The 26,052-nt window shown below is 45.4% G+C and overlaps 2 protein-coding genes across 7 annotated transcripts in view; one reads left to right on the top strand and one right to left on the bottom strand.

Moving 5' to 3' along the window:
* Positions 1–4,005: 4,005 nt before the first annotated feature.
* LOC128950608 (basic proline-rich protein-like) lies at positions 4,006–8,316 on the bottom strand. The gene is made up of 4 exons (XM_054295474.1): positions 8,240–8,316; positions 5,739–6,449; positions 5,293–5,484; positions 4,006–4,771 (listed from the first exon to the last, which is right to left on the bottom strand). Exons 1-4 carry the CDS (start codon positions 8,314–8,316, stop codon positions 4,006–4,008), a joined length of 1,746 nt encoding a protein of 581 aa, XP_054151449.1.
* NR3C2 (nuclear receptor subfamily 3 group C member 2) overlaps positions 4,127–26,052 on the top strand; it is a 188,960-nt gene continuing 167,034 nt past the window's right edge. Inside the window, exons 1-2 of one of the 6 annotated variants that reach the window (XM_054292700.1) lie at positions 4,127–4,259; positions 9,025–10,792. In XM_054292700.1, the coding sequence (XP_054148675.1) occupies positions 9,027–10,792 (1,766 nt within the window). In that variant the 5' untranslated portion in view covers positions 4,127–4,259; positions 9,025–9,026. Of the gene's footprint in view, positions 4,260–5,531; positions 5,550–5,865; positions 5,942–6,566; positions 6,619–9,011; positions 10,793–26,052 lie in introns of those variants that run through there. The other 5 variants (XM_054292668.1, XM_054292694.1, XM_054292679.1 and 2 more) reach the window with 5 other exon arrangements.

Genomic DNA, 26,052 nt, shown 5'->3' with positions numbered 1-26,052 from the left:
TGATTAAATAATTTCCTCCAATTTGCATTTGATATGTTTATTAAGTGCTGGAGGGTGCTATTTGCTCTTTTTACTGCTGTTAAACACTGTGTCTGGGTTTTTGGCACAGGTGCAGTACTATTATGGTTACTACAAAATTTTTATCAGATTACGGCGTGAGTTACCATTTGATACTGCAAAAATGCCAGTAGGTAGTAGATAAATAATAAGACACAATTAGCTGCCACGACCTTTTATTGCTTGGGAATTCATTAATACTGAGATAAGGCTCCTTTCTGTGGCAATGACAATTATTTTTAAAAGTTACATAGTCTTACAAGAAATAGTGCAAGAGAGAAGCTGACTATGAACAATGTAAGCACGTGGCAATATTAAAGCTCCAAAAAATACAAAGTACTGCCCATGCGTTATTCTTTATGCTTTCTTTGTCCTGCCACTGTCTACAAGACCTATTGTCCACAGCAAGCAACTCCCTGTGGGATGTTTTTATTTTGAAGGAGATGAAACTATTGGTGCTAATAGTCAATAAAAACTGTGATTTGAAATGTATTGGAAATAGATGTTTTTAAATGCATGTCTTGGCCCTTTGCACAAGCAAGTGGTTGCTAATGCCAATGTGCATTAGAAATGCACTTGTACTATACTTAGATGTGGTTCAACCACAGTTACAACAGGGCCATTAAAGAGCATTAAAAAAAAGGGGGAAAAAAAGGTAGAAAAGAAAAAATACAGGTTAAAAGGGAACATGTTCTGTTGCTCAGCTAAAGGTTTTCTCTATAATTAGAAAACAAAATTGTTCAAAATTAGACTAAATAGATAAAATATTGATATCTTGGAGAACATAAACATACCATACAGAAAACATGCTTACTTACAGTCTTGTAAAAAATTCTAAAGATTTTCAGCATGGCTTGGGAAACTAGCTTTAACACAACTAACTGGCAAGTCAGAGAAGACTGTGGACTCCTCTCTTGGAAGACTCACGTCTGTTGGTTCGGGAAAGTAAACTCTCACCTGTCATCCCCAATGTTTTCCCAGTGTCTTCCCAAACTACTTCTGACCAGCTGCAAATCTCCAGTAATCAAACCCACATGAGCCAAATGGCCCAAAAATTAAATCTACGGTGAGTAATGTTGGGTAAAGGAATAATTTGTGTGACCATGTGATTGCCTGCATTCCTGGGCTGGAGCTGGAGAGAAGTGGGAAATGCCCAGCTGCCTTAGTTGGAACCGGCTCAAAACTTCATCCGCTTTGGTTCAGTTCTCAAAATAGGGCACATGACCTCTAAGTAAGACAGTACAGTAGGCTGCTTTTACACTACATTGCTGCTCCTGCAGCCCCTAATACCAATTCACTCACTTCTCCAAGCACTGGAGGAGGTACAATTTGACACTTGCTGAGTCCCAGCGTTATCTTGTTTTGTAATGCATGATCCATAGCAAATTTGCCCCTATCTTTAGGAACAGAGATGACATCTGCTGCAAGAGTGCCCTAACACTTGTCTGTCTGCTGCTTTCAGTGTCATGTGTGTGACATGAGTTAACCTCACAGAAAATCTAATAGGAGGGAAGAGAACCGCTCATTGGAGGTGTCCGTGCTGCTCCTCTTGACCTACTTGGAAAACTATGACTCGACTCTTTGCGGCTTCCCCCATCGCACACAGCTGCAGAAGGCAGGAAAACAGGACCACTTTTAACCAGATCTGAAATGTGCTATATATACATTTGTATGCCTTTGAATAACATTACTTCCAAACCTTGCAAAGCCCTTTTACTTTATCAAGCCCCCTACACATGCCCCTTTTTCTTTCCCCCATGGAATTGGCATAATGAGAAAATATAGCCTTTCCTCTTCGCAGATAAAGATCCAAATTGCATTTTGTAATCTGACAACTATGTAGTCTGATTTTTTAAAATAAAACAGATAAACTCCCCTTCTCGTTCAAGATGGGATCGTATTTGTTAGTGACAGCTGTTAAAATGCTGCTAAAAATAGATATAGTGTCAACCACTAAAAAGCTAAGTGCTCCTGTGAACCACAAACAGAAAACAAATGAGGTTTCTACTGAATTTGTGGAAAAAACTGTGAGCATCTTGCACATACCATGAAAGGTGCTTTATTCTTCCAGCAGCCATCTCTGTCTGCATCACAGGGGAAAGGGAGGGGATCAAATATTTGGTACTAAGGCAGTAGGTTGGTATATTCCCTCAATTTTATTTTCTATCTCCATTTTGCTCTTAAAAATAAAATAAAAAAATGATGCAACACAAAGACTGAGGCTACGTCCAAACAGTTTAAATGCTTTTTTCATTTACAACTTTGCCCCGAAAAAAAAAATCAAGAAAAGTAAAATAAAAAAAGTGCAATCAAAGAGCCAAATACACTGTAATTCTAAATTAATAAAAAATAGTTGTTCTGGCTATGCCAGTTATTGGGAGAGCTGACAGTGGGCTTGGATGCTTTCTGCATGGCTGTGACTCGCCGGGTTCCTTGCAGAGTTGCGTGGAACTTTCCTCTGCCTTGGAATTGCAGCCTCCAGCCCATCCACGGTAGTTCTGTTCAATTAATAAATGAGCTGTATTCCAAACCAGATGTATGACACAAAATGAGTAAAAAGAGAGAGAACAGAATTGTTCACATTCGATGCTATAATACATCTCAGTAGGTTCCTCCTTTTTAGCTAGATTATGGCTAAAAATAGAGCACTAGTGTAGGCACAGTGAAATATGATTTGCTTCCAATAATACAGTAAACTAATTGTGAAATTAAGCTATTGAATGTGCTGTTATCTCCGAGTCTGGCCTCACCGGCACTTTCTGCTTCCCTGTTTAACATTTATCAAGTTACCCGCAAACTTTGACGGATGCAAACAACAGCTGATAAAATATTGCCCTTTCCAAGGCCCCAATCCTACAGACTCCGGCACAGGTAAACTTCCCGGCGAGCAGCCCTTTCCCACGTTTAAAGACTTGCATCAAGGCTACTAAATAGGGCCAAGACTTTCCTTCCTCCAATGCCTAGTTTTTGTTTCCCTAAGATGTTTAAATGAAGAGACATTTAATGCCCCGAACTCAAACATAATCAGTTCTAAAAGACCTTAGCCACAAGTGAAATATTATTTCAAAACCAGCATCGCTGTTAGCACCGATTTTCCTGTTAGCGTGCGGAATCGGGGCGGGTTTGCCCCAGCGCAGCCCCGCGAGTGCGGCGCGGATGCTCCCGCGGCTTGCCCGTATCCCGGGACACAAGGGCACGCTGGGGGGCAGCGGGGACCGGCTCCCCCCGCCCGGCAGCGGCGGGGACGGGGGGATGGAAGGCGCAGGCCCGGCGGGGGGGAGCGCAGCCTCCTCCCGCAATCCCGTCCAGGGGCGCTCCGCTCCCCGCAGCCCGCCCGGGGGCCGAGCGGGGCGGTCGGAGCGCGGAGCGGAGCGGAGCGGAGGGGAGGGGTGTTCCGCCGCCGCCAGGGCCGGGAGAGACGCTCCGCCTGGGGAAGGGCACGGGGAGACACTCCTCCTCCCCCGCCGCCCGCCCTCCTTCCCTTCCTCCGGCGGCTCCGCGAACCAGGAACCGCGGCGGCGGCGGGCTCCGTGCGTGAGAAACCCCGCGGCGCCGGGAGCCGCCGGGAGCCGCCGCGGCGGGCGGCGCGGGAGGGGCGGCGGGGGCGCCGCGGCCGCCGGGCGCTGCGAGGGGCCGGGCGGCACCGGAGGGGGCGGGGGGGAGGAAAAAGTTTACACCCTCGCCACTCTCCTCCCTCCTCTTCCTTGGTGGCGCAGATGGGAGTTTTACCTGGAATGACATAAGTTTGATTTTTTTTTTTTCGGGTTTGTTTTTTGGTTGTTTTTTTTTTTTTTTTGGAGGGTGTCTCTCTCCCTCCCTCCCTCTCCGCCCCCTCTTCTTTTCCCCCCCACCCCCAAAAATCCCCTTCCTCCTCCACCGGTGCTGGATCCACCCCCCGTTCCCCTCCGCCGGCGGGCGAGGGTGTGACCCGCGGGAACACCCACCCACCTAGGCGTCCATGGTGGGAGCTGTCCGCCGAGCCGAGCCGAGCCGCGCCGCGGGCACCCCGCCGCCTGCCGCCGCAGCTCCCTCCCTCCCGCCGCCCGGCCGCGCTCCCGGTGCTTCCTCCGCGTACTTTTTTTTTTTTTTTTTTTTTTTTTTCCTCTCTACCCTGGGTGGCGGTGCGGGCTCCCGGATGGTTCGCTGCCAGTAGCCGGGGGCCGCGTCTCCTCCCCCCGCCGCGCCACCATGTCCTAGGGGAGGTGAGTGAGTGCAGCGCGGAACCTTGCGCGGGGCGAGCAGCGGCGCGGGGGGCAGCGGGGCGGGTGTCCGACACACCGGCCGGCGTATCCAGGTCACGGCTAGTCCCGTCCCCATCCGTGAAAACTTCGCGGGAAGGACACGTCCATTGCTCGCCAGCGCCCGCGGGGAAGCGCGGCGGGGGCGGCGGCTGCTCCTCCGCGGGTCGCGCCGCGGGCGCTGGGAGCCGCCGCCTCGGCCCGTGAGTGTGGGTCGATATTTGGCAGAATAGGAAAACGACAGGGGCACGTGACAGCCCAAATCCTGGGGATGTTGGCGCTTTCGCCGTGACTCTGGAATACCAACCCGCAGCAGCACACGCGGGGTCCCTACGGGCGCGCACGGGCGATTGCGGGGAAGGTGCGCGGTGCCCGGCGCTGCCGCTCCCGGCGGGCTCAGCCCCCGGCCCCGCTCCCGGGGCACCGCTGTCACCCCGCGGGGCCGGGAGCTGTCCCCGCCGGGCCGTGGGGCGCACCTGGGGCGGGAGCGGGGCTCTCAGGGGCCGCTGACCGGGGGCTGGGGGCGGTATTTAGCGAGCGAGTTGGGAGCGCATCGCCTCAAAGTTTGCTCGGCGGCTTTTTTCCCTTTCTTTCTTTCTTTCTTTTTTTTTTTTTTTTTTAAGGCTTGTCTGGGAAAGGGGTATTCCTGCAGCTGGGACGTAGGCACCCAGGGGGACACTGGGGAATAGGAGGTGGCAGCAACCCCGGGGCCAGGGGTCGTTCCGGCGGCTCCTCTGGCTGGCGGGAGGCAGCGGGCGGGGCGCCCGGCGGGATGCGCGGCTGCCGCGGAGCGGAGCCAGCCCGGCGGGGAGCGGAGGACGAGTCCTTGAACCCTCCTGCGCTCCGCCGCCGTCGCTCCTCCGCTCCTTTTTTTTTTTACCTCCGTACATTTTTCTTCTTTCTTTTTCCCCCCTCCACCTAATTACATTAATTTTTAAAAATTTCCCTGGTTAAATCGCCGCTGCATCGGCACGGTGCGCATTCATGCGCCGCTGACAGGCGGAAACCCCGGGCCGGCGGAGAAGCGATGCCCGGCCCTGCCGCCGGCGCGGCGCGGGCACCGGGCGGGGGCGGCCGCGCCCCGCGCACCTCACCTGTGCGCACGGTGCCGGGGCCGCCGCCCGGCCGGGGGCGCGGGGCGGTGCGCGGGGAGCCCGCGGGCGGAGCGCGGGGCCGCCGGTCCCTGCGGCTTTAAGGAGATGCGTTTCCCAGGCTGTGTCGCAGCAACTTTGTATCAGTCATGTCGCCCGGCGGGTGAGTGACGGCGCCGCGCAGCCAATGGCGCGCCCGCCTGGCCCCGGCCGCGCCGCGCTCCGGGCCGCGCCAGCCAATCGCGGCGGGCGGCGGGCGGGACGTAAACTTGAACTTTATGTGGGCATGTGACATGTTTTTAAAGGACTTGGCACCTTTTGCCGTCCCCTCCCGGGTGCCGCTCCGTGTCACCGGGCGGCGCGGCGCGCCTCGGGCGGGCGGGCAGGCGGGGGAGGGGCGGGGGAGCCGCGCCGCCCGCCCTGCCGCTCCGCGCCGCCCTGCGCTCCGCTCCGCGCCCCGCGCCCCGGGCTCGCCCGCCGCAACAGGTACCGGGGCCGGGCCGGCCGGGGCACCGCTCCGCGCCCCGCACCGCGGCGGGAGGTGCTGCTGGCCGGGTGAGCCGCGGGCTCGGCAGCGGGGCCCGGACCCTGCCGCCGTGAAGGGCGGGGAGCGGCGTCTGCACGGGAGGAAGCGCAGTTCTGCATCGCTCGGGGGCCGAAAGCGGGTTTGGGCTGTGGATCCCCCTCCCCCGCGGGCTCCTGGGAGGGAGGGAAGGGAGGGAGCGAGCTTCCGGGCACTGCCGGGCCCCCCCACGCGTGACAGCCCGGGCTGCACCTGCGGGAAGGCTGGCTAGGCTGGCGGGGGGGACAGGGGTGCTGAGCGGGGTCTGCTCGCTGGGAGCTGCGGGGATGCTCCTCGCAGCGGATGGTGAATGGGGAAATCAGCGCTGCCTGCGCGGATGTTAACGCGCGGGGACGGGGGGGACCCGCGCCCGGCTCCGCTGGGTCCGGGGGCGGCCGTGCCGGGGCTGCCCGCGCCACTCCCGTACCCGGGAGAAAGGGGGAAAACCCAGCCCAGCCACGAAGCTCAGGTCCCTCGGGCAGCCTTGTGTCAGCGGGGTGGCTGTCAGACAGTGAAACTTTAAGGAAATTTGGTTTACAAACACCGAGAATTAAGAAGTGAGTGGCTGCTTGAACCACCAGTTTATTTTATTTTTTTTTTTTTTTTGTGAAGCTGGGCTTACTTCAGATTTCCCCGTATCTAGGTGACCTTTTGGTTGCAGGGATACCAGGTACCATTTGATTTTTTATTTGGCTGTTGCTGCGAGACTAGTTTCATGCCTAATTGATCGGAGATTTGTGCTGCGGAGGGCTGCGTTTGTTGATATGTTTGGGGTGAAATGTACAACTAGATGTGTTTGGGGTGAAATGTACAACTAGGTATGTTTGGGGTGAAATATACAACTAGCAGTGTCTCGGTAGTTCTTTGGAGAGGGAGTCTGGATAAGCTGCTCTGCTCACAATGTCTCTTGCTTTTGTAAAGTGTCAGGTAGAGATGATCTTGGTTCCAGTATGTAACTGTGCTGAGCTTTAGTTGTGGGTGTCCGTGGATGTTGTAGCCCCCCCAGTCAGATTTGTTTAGTGAAAGTTAGTAAAAAGGCATGTGTGTGCAGTAGGTGAAGTGTGGATTCCGTGGATGGATGTGCTAGTCAAGTTGTAATAAGTTCTGCCCAAAAGAACAAAATCAAACCCTAATGCTACCAGTAACCCCTGAGATTATTAATTTGGTTCTGGTATCCACCGAGGCACTTGGAGGTGACAGAAACCATCACTTTCTGTTTGCTGCTGCACTCTCCCAAATTTATAGCTCTCGTTTTAAACTGAACTTGTATAATAAGTCAAATAATCTCTGCTGCTTTTTGATCCTCTCGGATATATTTGCCAGCCTTTGCAAGTGCAGGATCAGGGCATTTTCTACTTTCTTTTCCTTTGTGTGACTCAGATTTTTATTCGCTGAAGTTTCAGAGTATGCTCAGCTATTGATTGTATATGAAGTTTGAATTTTACTGCTGTGGGAGAAGTCCCTACAATGCTCACTGTTGTAATGTTAGGCCTGCAACAGAGATTTCCTGGCATGCAGTGGTTCTGCTGGTGTTTCTGAGAGTTAAAATTAACTTACATCCTAATTTTAAGCCTTAACTAAGTTTCCTGGTTTTCAGAAATGCGGGTCACTCACAACTGCAATTGATTTCTCTAGGATTTAGGCTTGCTCAGCACTTAAACCAGGGATAGGTGATTATCTGGGAGTGACTTTATGTGGAATTAGGCACTTCTGTCTGAAAATTTTATACTATAGGAATGTGATTTAATGTACATGATGATGTGAGACATAATTCTGGGTTCTAATAAAATTTGTGCTTGAGAGAAATGTAAGCATTGGGCTATAGTTCCAATTAAGTAAGGGCAAAGAAGTATTCAAGTCATTCAGTTTACGTTTTTTTGCTTTGTTTTTGTTATTTTGCTCAAAATAGCTTAGTTAAGAAGTGTTAAGTAAAGGGGTAGAACACTAAATTAAATATTGGAAAATGAATACATTCTGAAAGGAAAAAAATATTTGCATAATATTGATATTGTAACTGTTGGCACTTGAGTTTCTGCAGTTCTAATGATACTATGAGCCAAATCCTTAAAAAATAATTGTTGTTACTTATATGTTGGTTTTCAAATTGTTAGAGACTGGGTCATGATTTTGCTCCTTACATTGTGAAAGTGGCATGTGGAATGGGAGGGGTTTTTTTAGGGTCCATTTTAGAACAAGGTTTACTTTGCTTTATATATTCCTCTTGCTGCCTGCCATGGAAGTTTGCAGAATTGGCAGAGTTATGGATCCATTTAACAGCCATGCATTCCCACCTAGTCTGATCCCCTTCCTCTGTGGCAGGAATGTTTCCTACTGATCTGCTGTCCTCCTTGTCTCCCCACACCTTCATGTCTCCTTGGGAGGTTGTACGAGAAGTTTGTGTTGCTGGGAAGGGCCAAGTCAGCTCCCAGCCCCTCAGAACCACTGCTTCCTTCTAAAGCATCCTGGGTTAGGCTGAATGGTGAGGATGATGAAGAGAAATCCCCTTAAAAGAGCAGTCTCCCTTGCTTTGTTGTCCCTATAACATGGCAGTGGAAGGTCCTTGAAAGAGCAGACCTCCTCCAAGCTCTGTAATAAGCAATTTCCACAGGGTTTTCATCCTGCCTGCCGCCAGCATGTCTGTTCAGGACCTCTCTGGATCCCCTCCTTCCTTACTCCCCTTTCCCTTTTTTAGGTGAGGGACAGCCCCTGGTACAGCTGGCCCTGTCCGTGGGGCTATGGCCAGCGAGGGTGGGTGGTTTGCTGACATTGCCAAGCCATTCCTTTTGGGGCAGGGCTGGGAGCAATAATTTGGGTGTTCCCCAACTGCTGAGCTGTTTTCTCCCTGAGCCCATGGGGCTGTCATATCCATGAGACCTTTCCCTCGGTTTGATTGAAATTGGACAAATGGTTGAGAGATGATGGATGGGGCAGGGAAATGGGACTGGCAGGCAGAGCGAGAGAGGAGGATAGACAGAGAAAGCGGATACGCCTTGTTTCCTTAGGAAATTAGGAAATTTCCTTAGGAAGTCACACTGTCCTGTCATTAATTTTACTTTTTTATATATGTCTTTGCTAGTTATGGAGACAAAAGGATACCACAGCTACCCAGAAGGCTTAGATATGGAGAGACGGTGGGGTCAAGTTTCTCAGTCTGTGGAGTATTCTTCCATAGGTGCTGGAGAGCAGACTGATGACAGTAACTACATGGAGATTGTAAACGTCAGCTGCGCCGCCGGCACTTTCGCAAACAGCAGCGCTCAAGGAAACGGCAAAGAAAAACCTGAGCTACTCTCCTGCCTGCAGCAAGACAACAGCCAGCCTGGCCTCCTGCGCTCTGACATCAAAACCGAAACAGAGTCCAAGGAGCTGTCGGCAACGGTGGCCGAATCCATGGGTTTGTACATGGATTCGATACGAGACGCCGATTACCACTATGATCAGCAGAACCAGGGGAGCCCAGGAAAGATCTACCAGAACGTTGAGCAGCTGGTGAAGCTCTACAAGGAGAACGGCCATTGTTCCTCTCCCCTCCACAGCACCAGCAGGCCCTTGAGGTCTCTGATGTCGGACTCTGGGAGCGCTGTGAACGGCGGTGCCATGCACACGATTGTCAAAAGCCCCATCATGTGTCAAGAGAAAAGCCCCTCAGGCTGCAGCCCTCAGAACATAGCCTCTTCAGTGTGTAGTCCTGCGGGAGTTAACTCCATGTCCTCAACCACCACTGGCTTTGGGAACTTTGCCATGCACAGCCCCATGGGGCAGGGCACCCCTCTGTCGCGCTCGCCCAACGTTGAGAGCCGCGGCGCCATGCTGCACAGCCCCGCGCACGTCAGCAACGTCGGCTCTCCGCTTTCCAGCCCTATCAGTAGCATGAAGTCGCCGATCTCCAGCCCTCCCAGCCACTGCAGCGTGAAATCTCCTGTCTCGAGTCCCAACAATATCACTATGCGATCTTCTGTGTCCAGCCCTGCAAACCTGAACTCCAGGAGCTCCATTGCCAGCCCTTCCAATGCCAATAACAGGTCCACGCGTTCTAGTCCAGCGGTTAGCACTGTGGGATCATCCATCTGTAGCCCCGTTAACAACTCCATAGGGTTCCCGCCTTCCGGCACGCCAGTGGGGCCTAGCAGAAGCCAAGACACCGTTCCCAGTCCAGAAACAAAAGACAAGGGTGCTCAAGAACTCACGTTTCCTAAGATGGAGGAAATGGAGAACGCCATCTCCAACAACAGCCAGATGAACCTTGTTCAGTTCATAAAGCCCGAGCCAGACGGGTCCTTTGGCAGCGCCTGCATCGGCGACAGCGGCAGCAGCAAAATAAACTCAGATTCCCCTTTTCCAGTACCAGTGAAGCAAGAGTCGGCCAAACATCCTTGTTCTGGTGCCTCCTTTAAAGGGAATCAAACAGTAAATCCTTTCCCATTTACAGATGGCTCATATTTTTCTTTTATGGATGACAAAGACTATTACTCTCTTTCTGGGATTTTAGGACCACCTGTTTCTTCATTCGATGGAAATTGTGAAGGTAGCGGTTTTCCAAATCCAGGCCTACGTGTGGGGATTAAGCAGGAGCCTGACGATGGCAGCTATTACCAAGAGAACAGTATACCATCCTCTGCCATTGTGGGGGTAAATTCAGGTGGACAGTCATTTCACTACAGGATCGGTGCCCAGGGCACGATATCCTTGTCGCGGCCGGTGGCTCGAGAGCAGACATTTCAGCACTTGAGCTCCTTCCCTGCTGTCAGCACGCTCGTGGAGACCTGGAAGTCACATTCGGAGTTGGCATCCAGAAGAGGTGATGGGTATCCAGTTCTAGAGTACATTCCAGAAAATGTGTCCAGGTGAGCTGGCAAATTGCTGCTTTTTTTTTTTTTTTTTTATCTCCTTATTTTTTTCTTTCTTCTCCTGCATTAAACAAACAAGGCGTGAATTAAAATGAGGACCAGGGTGGTATTTCTCAGTTTGATGCATAATTCTTTGTTTGAGTTTCCATTATTATTAGATTTGTGGCTATCTTGCTGTATTTTACTCTGCGTTTAATGAAAGCGAAGTGCTGGCTTTAATATTTAAGAAGAACATATTGTATTCTGTTGTTATTAGGTTTGAAGGTATGGCTTTAGTATGTTTATGAGCTCTTACTACTACAAATGTTGTTTTTCCTATAATGAGAGCTTAGTAAAATTGCTCTCTTGTGTCCTATAATGGTTATTTTTTTCTTAGCTAGTGCTTGAATGTGTTGTACCTCAGATGAAATGTTGAGATGAGGATAAGAAAATGGTAGTGTCAGGAATCTGTTTTTGTGAAGAAGCATGGTTCTGTGTTTGCAGTGGACTTTAACTGGTTAAGTTTAAAAAACAACGTTGCAAGCCTGTGGCAACATATTATTTCTGTATTTTAACTGTAGGAACATTTGGTTTATATATATAGAAAAATGCCTCCAGAAGGAGGAGAGCTGTTAAAACTTGATGCATTTGAAAGGGAGAAATGGATAAACTGATCCCCTCACTTTTGGTGGAAGAGAAATGAGCAAGTGTCATCTGAATTTGGCTTTCTTGGCTGATCTGTGGCAGCACGTCCTTCTTCTAGCAGGTGTCCTTGAGTTGTGTGAGGGATGCCTACTTTCCTAAACCACCTAGTTGCAGAGTCAATAGTGCATGTTCTGAAGCGCCTCTGACAGCATGCCTGAGTTCAAATGGTTGCACAGCACACCCATGTACCCAGCAGGCTGACCCAAGGCTTGTGCCAAAGCTCAAATAGCCAGTGACAGATTGGCATTTACCTTTCTCAAGTGGTTTTTCTTGCTCATCACGAGCTATGCAGCTGCCCTCAGTGAATGAAGCATCTGCCTTATTCTTGGCGTGGGGTTAGGAGGATGCGTGGTGTTTTCCATATTTGTATGATACTACAGATTTCTGAAAATAGTGTTGCAGTGAAAAATATAATATCTAAAATACTGGTGCTTTTCAAGAGGGAAATCAGCCCATCTACCTACAAGGATAAAAAAACCAAAGCTGTTTTCATTTGATTGTCAGTTCTGTCCAGCACTGCTACAATCTCTCTATCATTTTGTAGGCCATACTTCCCTTTTTGTTTGGCCATTTCTAATATGGTCTTGAAAAAGAATGCACTTTTTAATGTACTCAGCTTGAAAGGGCTGTGTCCTACCATCATGCTGAACTTAGCATGTGGCTGGCTATTTGTTACCATCCAGTCTTGGCTTAAATGTACTTTTTTGGATTAAGGAAGATGGAATCACTGTTCCTTAGTTATTTTACCTGATGAAATTTTCATAAATTGCATTATTTATATAGTGAGAAAAGTTCACCAGAAGACTGATGGAATGGCTGAATACAAAGACCCAATATTTTACTGCCTTTGTGGTTGAGCACTGTTGCTTGGACAGGTAGCTCCTGCCAGCTGTGAGAACTCTGGTGTGACTTAATGCTTGCACTGAGTCAAGGCTGTCATCTATTGCAGGGACAATAAACAAGGAAATAATGCAGGAAGGAACAAGGTTGCCATCAATAGTTGTGTTTGGAGTGACAGTTTCTTATAAGGCTTTTAAAGGAGTCTCCTGATCTGACATGAGTCCAATGTAGCTCTAGATCAGTACATGTAATCAGGTTTGATGATGACAGAGGCTTGGTGCACTTTCCTGTCTTTGTTTATCCAAGCTGTATCTCTGTAGGATTTGCAGGTAGTGTAGCTGCCACTCTGCAGGATTGGAATTCTGAAATGTTTAGTGCTCAGAGCTGTTACGTGTGGAATTTTGTTCAGGTGATGGAGATCTGTGGGGTTGCGACACTCCAGGCATCCTGATCTGTACTCCAGATTAGGACATGTGTCATCATTTCAAATCTCAGAACCAACCCCATTATTTAACTGAATGTTGCTCTTAATCTGGCTGGTGATGGCTCTATGCCAACAGTGCAGCCAGGGGCTTGTGCAAAGCCCTTAAAATTTTCAAGGTAAATTCATGCAGAGGTCCTCTTGGCAGTGCAGATTTGAGTGCAGAAGTGCCTGCTGAGATATTTGTATGCTGGTGAGACAGGTCATAAAGACTCCACATAAGATGTCACACATGTAAAAGCTCAGCCTTGCTATTGAACCTCAGACTGATCTTTTTTTTTTTTTTTTCTTAGTTTCTGTGCTGTCTTGCAGCTAGAACAGAGGAAATCATGCTCAGATTAGTTGGTGCTCTGAGGTGTTGTAATAAAACACGCATAGCTTAAAACCATGCCAGACCCAACATCCCAAGCAGGGTTGGTTTCAGCTGTCCCATATCCATGTGGCATGGGGATTGCAAAATGCCTCTTCTTTCGTGTTATCAGAACAGCAGCATCACACCTCTGTCCCCTACATCTAAACCAGATCCTTGCTATTTCCAGGGGTTTTTTCTGATGTGTCAGTCATATCAGGCATCACACATTTTGCAGACTTTTACAGCATGTGATTAACCCTTCAAAGTTTGCAATATTTTGAAGTTTCTGGTAGTCTAAGTCTTGATTTTTTTTTTTTGGCTTGCAATATAAAGGGCTGCAAGCAAAGAATAAGGTGAAGGAAAAAATAGGCTGCATGGTTCTCTAAAGCCAGTAGATGACCAGCATGGAATATGTCTTGTTTTAGCAGCATTATTTTCTGAACTCTGATGTCATACCCTTTCTGAACTGCCTCAGACTTGCAGCTTACATGGTGAAAGGGAGTGGATGGCCAAAAGAACATGACTTTGACTTTTCATATTTATAATGAATCTTAAGAATATTGCTGTTAAAAAAAATCATATTAGAGTGTTCCCTTTCTTGAATCAGTGGTAGTGCCTAATAACAGTTGAGGCATTTAAAATGCCTTGCCTACCTTGTCGACTGCGCCAATCACCCACTGCCAACTAGAACATTTCTCTTTTTTTCCTCCAGTTACTTTTATTAGATGTGCACAGTTGTGGTTCTTTTTAAGTTAGTTGATAGTAACTTTTTTATAACATTGCAGATTGTGGTGTTTGGGGAATGAGAGCCTCTTAAGGAAAACCAAATTGCCTTATTCTCTTTTAAATATTTTTCTTCTGCTAATATGCATGCAGAACATGTCTTTGTTTTTGAAAGATTTTACATTTGTAATTTTTAATAAAGGGTGAATCATACTTGTCTAGCTGCATGTATAGATTCCTCCTTCCACAAATGGCATTTCTAAGAAATACTGGTTTCTAAACTAAATTATAACTAAGTGGGCTTGAAAAAGAAGGTATGTGCAATTGTGTGATGTCATTGATGAAAACCTACACAAAGAATCCAGATAAGATTTCACTATAGGGTGATGAGTGCTTGTCTGAATTGGGGTGCTAGCCTAAGCCCCGTGATCGTGCCAATTTTGGGATTTTCAAAATGGCCTACGAAAATGTCATGGTTGCTTAAAACAACAGTAAAAATTGAGGAGAATGACCTTTCTGCTGCATTAGCTCTTACCTAAAGCTTCTTGTGCAAATGTGCCTTTTCCCTCTAATTTCCATATTAACTCATGTATGTACACACATGTAATTGCTTTTCTCAGTGCTTGTGGTGGAAACAGAGGGCTGATACTCCCTCCTACTGTCATTTCTTCCTGGCAATTCCACTGGCATAATCCAGTGTGGGAGGAATTCACAAAGTTTGATATGGTATTCAGAAAGTTTAGTGTTTTAAAATGAATTGCACATGTTTATCCATAATAGTGTTTCAATAAATTTTTGATCAGACAATGATAGTATTTTAGGGATGACTTATACCTGTCTGTTCCTGAGCCATTCACATGTGTCAGGATTTATTTCTTAGACCCTACTTGAAAAAGCTCCCCAAAAAACCATCCCACCCAACCCAAAACCAGAAGGCAACCCAACAGCATGATCCTGATTTACCTGTAGCCTTTACTGGCTTGAATTGATTCTGGTTAAAATCTGATTTCAGACTATTGCAAGTATTTTTGTAAATAAACTTTTATGTTAAATATTATCTAGAATAGTCACTTATCAGAATTATACCTGCCAGAAAGATAAAGGTCTGGTAAATATTATTTTTAGAATTTATGAATGGCCTTGACCTCTGTTTGCTGACGGACTTTATGAGAAAAGGACTTTGCTGTTAAAATATTCTCCATGCTTGGCAGGACTGTATTCCCTTTTATCTTCCCAAAAATTTACTGTGCAAACCTTTTTCAGAAATGATTCTGAAATAGCCTCAAATCTATATTTTTCCTTTATTTCAATTTGAGAATGTATACTTGTTTTTGTAGGTTCTTGTATAAATTTGTATCGGTTTTTAATGCAGCTTTGGGTAGAGTCTTGACAAAGCTGAGACCTCTGCATGTTCTTTATTTCTCGCTAAAGAAATTAGAAGTCTGTATTAATATGTCAGCCCAGGAGGCTGAAAGGTTCCCTTGGGCATACCAGCATGCATTGAACAGCTTTTTACTTTCTACAGCTTTCTTTGTTGTTATTTTGGTGAGGGTGCTGGGTTTTTGTATCGCTCTTTATTGAGAAGTTCAAAGTCTGTATAAAGTATTTTCCCTTAAAATATGTATGCAAATAATGGCTTATTTTCCCTTAAAATTATATATATCCATTGCCTCCTGTGCTGTGGCATAGGGAAGTCCACATTAATGGAAAATTGTGTTCCAGAGCTGGGTGGATCTTCCCCATCTGGGGAAATAAGAGCTCTGTTGTCAAGTTGGGTGCCAGGATCTAGGGCTTGGTTGTTTCTTTGTGCAGCAGTAAATATAGTTGTGCATTTCCAAAATGTTTCAGGCTGATACCACTAAACTTTGCAGTACTGGGCTGTTGGAAATCAGTTTGCCATGTTTAATTCTGATAGTAGCTAATGGTTGTTGCCTAGTTTTTGTATCATTTTTGGTGATATGGAATCTCACTATGATAATCTTATTTTGATGGTTTTCTGGGAAACAGAAAGGTGGGGTCACCTTCAATGAACAAATTTTATAACAAGCAGAAGAAATTTTGATGGTGCATTTTCTGACATTATGGATCAGTCCATTTTCATGAGAACTGGAAGACAGAAAAGTATGAACTGTATAAAAAATGTTCCTGTCCTGTTTTAGGTGATGTGTGTTGCAGCAGGGCAGGCAAGCACAGGGACTGCTGCAGCAGATTCAGTGCCCGTGCAGTACTCGTGTTGTCTGCAGAGGGAGTAAATTGTTAAGTTGTGGTTCAATAACCTGGCCTTACTCAACCAGCACTTAACATTAATGGAGCTACAACCTGCTGTGGAGTGCTCTGCCTGGCTGAATCAGATTGCCAGGTACTTATTGGTGCTCTGCTGATCCCAGGCTGGAGCGCTGGCTGATGCTGGGTGTCACTTACAGCTGAACAGTATATTATTTGCAGTGGTGAAACTACTCTGTTGGGCCATGCCTTGTCTGCTCTGATTCTGGCTTTGCCCTGTGATTTGGCTTGTTGTATGTGAGACCAAGATTGGGTTCCTGATCTGGTCCTCTCTGAAGTTCCAAAGAACCGACAGGACAGTGAAACTTGGTGGGCAGTGTGATGTGATATGGACACGAGAACAAACTGAAGGGATGGAAAGGGAATGGAGCCTGTGAAATATCTCAAGTGCACCTTTCTGCTAAAAGTTAATGTATTGTCCAGCCGTAATCCCAACACTTGTATTTTCAGGATGTAGTTTTAAGGCGTTTTCTCTATTTTAATTGTATGTATTGAGTCTTTGAACAGACTTGTAGGAGATGGAATTAATAATGGACTTGTTTTGACCAAAACTTCTTGGAGAACAATGGATTGCTGTGATTTGAGATTTAAGATCTCAGAGGTCAGAAAATACCCCAGTTAAGGATGAATATAGAACCATAACTTGTTCTCTGGCAAATGTGTCTTAAAATATGGCTGTCTAAAAGCGATAAAAATGGTCCAACGAGAAAACTAAAAAGAGTGTGTGAAAAACAGGTATTAAATCCATCTAAGTTTAGTACTTTTATCAGTTTTCACATGCAGCTGGTTGCTACACAGTGCCTGGTGCTCAGCATATGAATTACTTCGGTTGCAGTCTCCTCGGAGTGAGAGATCTGTGGAGAGGAAGAAAAAAGCAGCAGTGTTTCCATTGGGTGCAGTGGACCAGGTTCTCGCAGCGTTATTGGGCACGTCTGAATGCACCCTAAATAGACCATGGCACGGTGTGGCTGCTCGCTGCCCTGCCTGTGTCACCCGCAGCACAAGGTCACCGGCTGGGGGGCGATCCCACAGCCTCTCCTGCTGCAGCCACCTCGGCTTTGCTGACCTCGGAGGGAGGCACACGGTTTTGGCTTGGGCTGCAGGGGAAGGGCTCCCAGGTCAGGAAGTGCCTGTTTATCCGTGGCAGCAGTTCCCAGTGCAGTTCCCTGCTCCGGTACCGCTGCCGGCAATTGGAGCGGCAGCATCTCCCCCTCTCTGCGGGGCCTGCATGGGAGGAGGCACTCCCTCCTCGCACTTGGAGATGGGGTTTCTGTGCATCCATGATGGCTTTCCCTTCAGGGACCCCGGGATTTTACAAAAACCTTGAGGGCTGGTTTGCTTTCAGGGCAAAATTTTCAAATAAATGGTCTCTTTAAATGGGAGACTTGGTGACCTTGTTTGGAGTTGGGGTTTTTTTGGTTTGTTTTTGTTTTGTTTTGCAGTGCGGTTTATTAATGGGGTTTATCAGAGCTTAACAGTGTGTTTTTGGAAAGGAGGTGATTTAGGGGGGTTCTCTTTCCCTATTTTGCTGAAACCAGTGCTGAAAGATTCAAAACACATCAAACAACGCTGCCCCCCTCAATCCCACCCCAATCTCCTGAAACCCTCTCCAAAACAAAAAAGTGCAGAAAACCAAATCCATGCTGTTCATTCTGAATTCTTAAAGGTGTAAGTAACACTGTTTATATGGGAATAGGTATTTTTGCAAGATGCCATTTCTTTACTGAGTTATGTTATTGCAGAAGTTCCCACACTGCTGTGGTAGATCATGAAATAACTTGAATTTTATTTTTTATCTTAAACAGTGAATTAAGCACCTGCAATTACATTAGAGTTTCATGTTAGCTGGTTGCTAATTTAAATTTCTCCAAATCTGTGATCTCTAAGCTGCATATTGGCTTCATGAACAAGCTTATAGCTTAAATTTCATATTTGGACGTAGGGTTAGTTGGAGTTAATATGTAATGCTATTTTTTGAAAAGGAGAAAAATAAAAGTAGATTTTGGTTAGAATCTCTGAGCAGGAACAAAATCCAGTATTTGTGGATAATACATAAAATGGCTTATAAGAATTTGTATGTTCCTTCTAAGATGCATGGAAATGCTGCTGATTGTGGTTAGTGATAATAATAGATCAAAGAGTTACAGCCCTAAGGTTAAAAAGCAAATTTCAGACTAATTGCTGAATGTTTCTGACAATTTTTCTATCACTTTGCTCATTTCCATCCTCTCTTCTAAACAATACTTTCTACTTGCATCTGGAGGTGAAATAACTTTTTTGAATGAGCTTTCAGGCTAAAATTTCTGCTGAGTACATGACTCATTTCTATTGTGTTTTTCATTGCATATCTGCTTTTGAGACGTGTTACCCCAAAAAGTGGCAGCTTTATAAACTTATTCCATAGCAGTTAGATCTTTGGAAAAAAAAAAAAACCAAACAAAAAAGAAATAAAAATCCTCATATCAGCTGTAATAATGCTTTCTGAATCTTTTGGATTTGTGAGAATATTTTAATTCCTTATTTTTGTGTGTGTATGACCCTTTTGGATGCATGTTCAGTCTTAAGTCTCCAAAACAAGGCAGTATTTTAGAGGATTATTTTGAGCAGTGTAATCTATCAGTGGTCTGAGAACTTTTAATCAGAGGGCAGAATGGGTAATTCAGTAGTTTGTCCTGACCAGGATTTTGCTGAGAGCTGTAGGGTCTTGCCAGCATTTTTGGCAATGCTTTTCTGAATCCTGTGTTGTACTACGATCGTTGTACAGTCCTGCAAAACCCTTTGTTTTCAGGGTTTGAAATTCCTTTATAGTGAATTTCTTTTGCCCACCAGCTCCTCTCCTGTACCTGGCTCGGAGGGTCAGGATGGCGCACGGGAGCTGTCCCGGTCTTGGCTCGGGAGTGCCCCGTGGAGATGGGAGCAGTTCTGAGCAAGGCAGTGCCCTGCTGCATGCGCTTTAACTCGTGCTCTGCCTCTCTCTGGGAGCTGCAGGGAAGGGGCAGGTGCTGAGCAGGGCGCAGGGTGCCGGCGCTGCATCCCGCATCCCGCGGGCGGCTTGCGCAAGGAGCCGGGTCCGAGTGCCCCGGGAGGGAGCGCGTCACCGCACCCGCCCCGTCCCCGGCCGGAGCCGCGCTCCCCCAGCCCTGTGCCAGTGCGGTTTCACAACCGGCCAGCCCCGGTTTGCTCTGGCAGCGTCTCACCTTGGAAAATCAATTGTGTTTGTGTCTTTAGCCCTCCCTTAGTGCTGCTGCAGGGAAGAGAGTGGGGAAGGGACTCTGCTCGCTGTTATACGGTGGGTTGGCTTGGGAAGCAGCATCCGAGATTGTCAGGTTCCAACCCCACCTTCAACTACACTAGGCTGCTCAGAGCCCCATCCAGCCTGGTCCTAAATGCTTCCAGGGTTGGGGCATCTACAGCTGCTCTGGGCAACCTGTGCCAGTGCCTCACCACCCTTCGAAGGAGAGAATTTTTTCCAAATACCTAATCTAAATTAGGCGTTCCTAATATAACTCCTTCAGTTACAGCCATTACCCATTGTCCTATTGCCGTGTGCCCTTGTAAAAAGTCCCTCTCCAGCTTTTGCAGGTGATTCACCACTTTCCCCACTCAAACACTGCCTCTCGTCTGACAGGAGCAGTGCTGGAGGTGGGACGTGGTCTCATAGTCAAGTTTCATCAAAGTCACTGCCCTCAGACTGGGAAAGAGATTACTTCTGGAAGTGCCTTAAGGTGGAGGCATCACGAGAGCAACCTTTCTATTCCCTCAGGAGGCATGAGTTCAAATATGAGCTTCTCCAAAAGGTCGGAGATCTCACTTTTAGCATTGCTGAAGACTTGTCTCTAGAAACCTGTCATGCACTTCAGCATTTTTGAAGACTGGAGTGCCAGGGACCTTGCAAATGAAGGTGGGTGGGAAATTTGCACAGTTTCCAGGCAGACTATCTGAGCTGTCAGCTTCATTATTTTGAACTAAATTAGATTTGTGCTAGAGAGTGCAGTATGCTAGAGCGGTTAGAAAGCTCTTCCTCTAATGGTAGCTTCAGAGCTACTTTGCTAGATACAACTGTGTTAACTTCCAAACTCACGTGGATAAATTAGAATAATACAAAACAACTATCTTGCACAGGTGTGGATCCTGCTCTATGGGAAAACTCCCTGTTAAAACTCAGGAATTCCATTTGAAGACAATATAATTTAATGTTTGGTGTTTCTAAGGATCAAGGTCTGTTATTTTTTTATAGTTTGGTAGAAATTGAACACATTGTCATTTCTGGCCAGAGGATGCATGCTTCTGGACCACTGCACTCCTGCAGCTCCCTGAGCACCCTGAGCCCAGCAGGGAGAGAATACTCAGGGATGCTGCAGTGGAGGTCATTTTCCCCCATTTCCTAGGGATTGCCCCCCAGCTCGTAGCCCACTTGCTTGGATTTAGTGTACGCCATGGGTTTGTTTTGTTATTTCCATTTTAGTTTTGTTCAGTTTTGGGCATGAAGGCTTTCTAACGTTAATAATTAAAAACAAATATTGGCCAATAAATATCTTTAAGGATTAGAAAAAGTTACTAAACGTGACTGGCTTGTTGAAGTTCTGCATTGAACCTTTGTTGCAGACTGCCCTGCTGGAAAATCCATCAAATAAACCCACATTTCGGCAGAATTAGCTCTACAAACCCTGCTTTACCCTACTCTTCCTTCAGATACGCAGTGGTAAAAGAGAATAATTCCAGTTGATACAATTAGGATTTTTAAATCCTTATTTTTAATCTGGATTCATGTAAAGTAGCTGGAAGATGAACAAAGTGTGGGGGGTTAGACATGTCAGCTTCTGCTCAGTGTATGGAAGTAAATGTTGGAAGTGGTCCAGAGCTTTATGGCTGCTGCCAACTAATGACATAAGATAATGTTGCAGTGAAACAATGCATTTGATTTGCATTTGTTTCCCAACTAACCTTTCCGATTCTTGGGACTGCTTGGAATTTATGTTTCTGGAGATGTGACAGTAAATAAAGGAGATTGGGCATTGAAAACTTTGAATGATTAAATATGCAGTAATGACAACTTCAAACTGCATATGCAGATAATGAGATAAAGAATGGTTACTCACTTCATATTAAACCCATTTGGTGGAAGAAGCAAAGAGGATGAGTGTCCTTTGGATGGACATGTTATTTTAAAAAGGGAGAAAATTCAGAGGAGCTAATGTGTATAGAAATAGAAATGAAAATAGTGAGTTGCTGATTTACTTTTTTTTAAATTTCTGGAATCGAAATGTATCTATTATGGGTCTGCAAATTGTCCTGCATTTCTTTTCTAACATAAACATGAGTTAACTAGGTGCAGAAGGCTAATAACAGAGATTGTAGGTTTTGTTTGCTTTTTTATTTGGATCAGAAATGTGCTTTTGAAGCGAATCTTCCAGTTGCCACTATCTTCTGCCCTGTGGTTCACATCACTGGGCAGCTGAGCGGGGAGCAATCAGATATTTCTGAGCCAGAAGGGAGTGAAAAAAGCACTCCAAGGGGTACCCAGAGCATTCCAGCCTCAACTTCTGTCTGTGGGACCCCACTGGAGCTGGCCTGAAGCACAACCCTTGTGACATCTATAACTGGATCCTCAGGACTGACCACTCCTTTCCATAGATCCCTTTTATGCCTGTAATGTAAGTGCTGCTGGTGTGTAATTGCATTTTCACCTGTGAGCTCAGGCATCTGTAATTGAGAAAAGATTCAGAGTTGCAGGCAGAGGAAATTGTTGCACAGAAGAATCAGAGGCACTGTTTTCAGCAGATGTGTTTGTTCATAAGTTGTGACCAGAATGAGAAAAGTACCTACTTACTCACCCTTCACCACAATCTAGAAATCCTAAAAAAAAAGCTGAATTAAATCCTGGAAATAGGAAATGAAACTGAAGTGACAAATAGGCTGTATCTTTTTTTTTTTTTTTTCATTAAGTGAATTTCACTTCTTTTCAGCTAGATAGGAATATACTGATATTTATTATAATACTAATCTGTAAAGGCAAACAGAAATGTTTTGATTATAGGCAGCTGCCTTAAGTATTTACAAGCAGCTGTAACTTAGACAAACTAATTTAAGGACTTACAATTTTCATTTCAGGAAAAAAACCTACTTTGTGGATCAATAAATTCTTGTAAAGTAAACCTATTGATTTGCAGCTAATTGGATATTGTGGATGTCTGGTAAATTAATTTTAATATGAGGCTAACTGAGTTGACTAGGTGATGTATTAGTGGTTGTAAATGACTTTGAGTCATTAAGTCTATTTATAAGGGAAAAAAAAGAGTTAAAAACCTCTCTTAATTTCTAATAAATCAGCACTGTAATACCAGATCCAGATAATTTCTGAACTCACAAGAGGAGCTTCATGCTTTTCTTATCTTCATACCCTCCATACTGTGATAAACAAGATACTCCATGTCCTCCACTAATTGTTCCATGTCCTTCCACCTGTATTAGCCTTTTCCATGATCTCAAGATGCTTCAGGTTCTGCTTGCTTCAGCACAAACACCTGATATTGTGCTTATTAAAAGAAAGTCCTACAAAGGTTGTAGCAAGGTCCATGTTGCTGCACAGAAGCCGTGTCCTCCCTCTGCCAAGCTGCTGTTCCAAGCTGGAATGCTTCAAGGCACAAGGGGGTGGCAGCCCCAGCCATGGCTTTGTCAGCTGCAGGGGTCAGTAGGTGTTCATGGGGGATTCTTTGCCCCAGTGCCAGCAGCATGGCCATTTACAGTTCTTTCCAAATTTTGCCTGAGATATTTGAGGCTTGGAGCTTGGGTCTGACTCCATAGGGAGAGTTGCTACTGGTTGGGATATGTTTTGGCTTTTTTCCATCACGCGGCGTGCCCCAAACTCAGAGGTGATATTGATGTTGGCGTGACTCAAATCTGTAATTTAATACAAGGGAATGCAATTTTCATGAAAAAACCAGGACCAAATAGGACTGAGCTTGGGATCAGGAATGCAGGGCAATAAGAAATATGATCTAATGGGAAAGAGGAGGATGATAGGAGCAAGGAAAATAGCAGGTATTGATGTGAGAGGGTAGAAGCTCAGTATAGTGCCTCAGGTCCTAGGAAAGCTTGTGCTTTTGTCTGACATAACTAAAAATTAAGAATATTCAGCGTCTTATCACTTAAGATTACAAGAAATAGCTTTGACTGATTTTCACAGATATATTTAATGGAATCAGTTTGAAAGGCAGCAGTAAATACACAAGTTTCCCATGTGTTGGTTTTGGTACAGTCTAGACTTTTTGTGTTTCATATGGGCAGATGAAAGTACCATATATCTCTGTACTAGACATGAGAACTGATGGTGAAAATTGTTAAATTATCCACTGTTCACGAAAATGCAAAAATAATATGCCGCTTTTAGAAGACTCTGCATTAACATTGTAGCTTTTTTAAAATTTAATTTTGCATAAAACCAAGGAAAATAAGTTTGTTGCACTACTTGCAGTGTCCGAAACACCAGTGCTGTTACGGGTCTCATAAGGTAACTACATACCCAACTCTTAATTATATTTCTGTATTGCATCAGGTCTGTGGATTAGGAAAGTGAGATGTCAAGGGTAAATTTAGAGTGGGACTTCTCTGCCAAGTCCCCAATGCTCCCACCAGTAGCTCAGTATGAATGAGTCTGTTTCTTTAAAGACTTGAAGTAAATATTGAGTAGGGTTTCCTAGCAACATTTGTAAGGTTAAGTAAAAATCAGACTTGCCAGGTGTTGCTTCCAGAGCACACTAGCCTTTCTATTTCAACACTTACACTTTCAGTACATTATCTGCAGTATGAAATGCTGAACAGGATTTGATATTATTGTAAATAGATAATTTTGCAGAATCATATGTCCAATATGTCCAGCTGCAATATTTTTCCCCCTTTGGGACGCAGTTTTTCTTTTGCTATGTATTTTTATTGTACTTAAACTAATGGAGACTAATCTTACTTGGCTTCTGCAAGTATTAGCTATAGATATGTGTGTGTGTGTTTTAAAAATACAATAATAAAAGCAATGTTTAAGTCTACTAAAAAAAAGTTCTTATTTATTGGTTTTTTTTAATAGTAAACCAAGGAGTCATGTGTGTCCCAGTTGGTCTCATGAGTTTGCACAGGTCTGAGGTACAGGCAGTAGAATCTCTTGCAGAAATCTCAATTTTTCTTCAGCTTTGATTTCTAGTGCTAGTGACAGGAGAGCAGATCAGCCCAAATACTTTGTAGAGTGACACAGGAGTAGAGTTTTCCTGTTATTTTAGTCTGCTCAGTAAATGCATGCTCTCTCCACAGGTGCCTTGGGATGTGTAAGAGGTGGATGTGCCTGTGGTGTACCTGTTGGGGGTGGGATAGTTCCCCCTTGAGAAACACAGGAAGCTGGAATTTGGGTTAGGCCAGGGTAGATAGATAGACAGATAGATAACGGAGGGGAACAAGGAGTGGAAAAATTTGGTTGGCTGCTTCTAGTCCCAAGTTTTTGAGTCTATAAATAGAGTCTATCGGAATATTTCTAGTTAGTTCTGGGGAAAGTCAGCTGCTGTGCTGGGGATTGGCTGTGATCCCAGAATGAGGAGGGGAAGGAAAAAAAAAAAAAAAGGGATGATAGGAAGCCTATTGAAAATCTACCAACAGACACCAATGAAATCAAGAAATTGGAAGATGCTGTATTTGGGCTTCAGTTTATTTTTCTGCAGCTTCTCTCATCGCTGGATGCTCTGCAGAGTGGCTCTCTCTGTATGCTGCTGTGAGTTTCTGAGTTAGCCAAGCCCAGCAGGCTGGTCCAACCCACCAGGGTTCATAGTTCAGAAGCCAGGGCTAAAGCCTGATAGCGGGAATTAGCACGGAAGTACAAGGAAGCAGCATATTATCCTCATTCCATGCTGCAGTGGTGAGCCTGAGCAGCCTGCCCTCTCTCTGTGTTAGATGCATTATGTAAAGGAAAATGGAGAAATGAAACCAAAAGCTGAATTTTCAGCTAATAAAATTGTTACTTTTTAAACTGCGACTTTTTCAAATACACGTAGAAAGGTGTCGCTGATACTTTAGAGTGCAAAGTAGTTGAAGTATGTTATGATACCAGAAATAGACATTTAAGGGAGCCATGATGAGCTTTGCAAACAGTTGATATGCTTTCTAGGAAATGTAAATGACACACTTGAAAAATATTCTGAATCGAGATTCAAACACAATGTACAGCTAGAGTATAAATAGCTAGTAAATGTTAAAAATACAGTATTTTTAGAAAGTGCTTTAGTAACAGTAATAGATAACCTTCTAGCAAAAGTCCCTCTACCGTCCCTGCCCCCAGCCCTGTAACCAGAGAAGATGGTTCATACTGTAAGAGGAAAAAGTAGCTTTGGTCAAATAAACAGCATTATGTAGGTAAGCTGAACCAGAGTTCTCAGGGGAGCGTTTATTCACATGTCAGAGTTCATAGGAGCTGAAATTATCTGAGCAGTAAATGAGCTTTTCCAGTGCTGAATTAATCCCAGAAAAGTCTGTGCTCACGTTGAAAGTAAAAATGTTCATGACAACGGTTTTGCTGCTCAGGCTTTGCTGACAACTCGTTTTTTCCTTTGTCATTTTTCAGGAATTGGAGAAAGGGGTCGTATTTAATGTTTATGGCAGGAGGAGAAGGGATAGAGCAGTGTCAGTGTTTCCCCATAGGTGCATGCTCCCTTGGATGTCCATTCATGTCATATTCCAGTAAGATGTTTGCTGCTTCCAGATTTTCTTCAATATTGGACAAGAAGGTCCTACCCATATTTAACTTGGTTTCTTTTTTTTTTTTAATTTTTTAATGAATGCATTTTTTTCATCTTTGTGTTTGTAATAAATCATAAAACTTATAATAAAGCAATTTTAGCTCTGCATCAGTAGGTGCCT

This window comes from Melozone crissalis, unplaced genomic scaffold, assembly GCF_028551555.1.
Source record: "Melozone crissalis strain CALT ecotype California unplaced genomic scaffold, PUWL_Pcris_2 ptg000006l_1, whole genome shotgun sequence".
Lineage (NCBI taxonomy): Eukaryota > Metazoa > Chordata > Aves > Passeriformes > Passerellidae > Melozone > Melozone crissalis.
Note: the sequence above shows the minus strand (reverse complement) of the source record. Positions and strands in the feature narration are given on the sequence as shown.

Excerpts from the sequence above, each read along its gene's own strand:
- LOC128950608 (XM_054295474.1), bottom strand. The coding sequence starts at position 8,316 with ATGAAGGTGTGGGGAGACAAGGAGGACAGCAGATCAGTAGGAAACATT. Across the intron at positions 6,450-8,239 it reads GAGGAAGGGGATCAGACTAG|CCACCCCGCTGACACAAGGC; the intron begins GTGGGAATGCAT and ends ACTGTCTGACAG. Across the intron at positions 5,485-5,738 it reads GAGGCGCGCCGCGCCGCCCG|CCGCAGGGACCGGCGGCCCC; the intron begins GTGACACGGAGC and ends ATCTCCTTAAAG.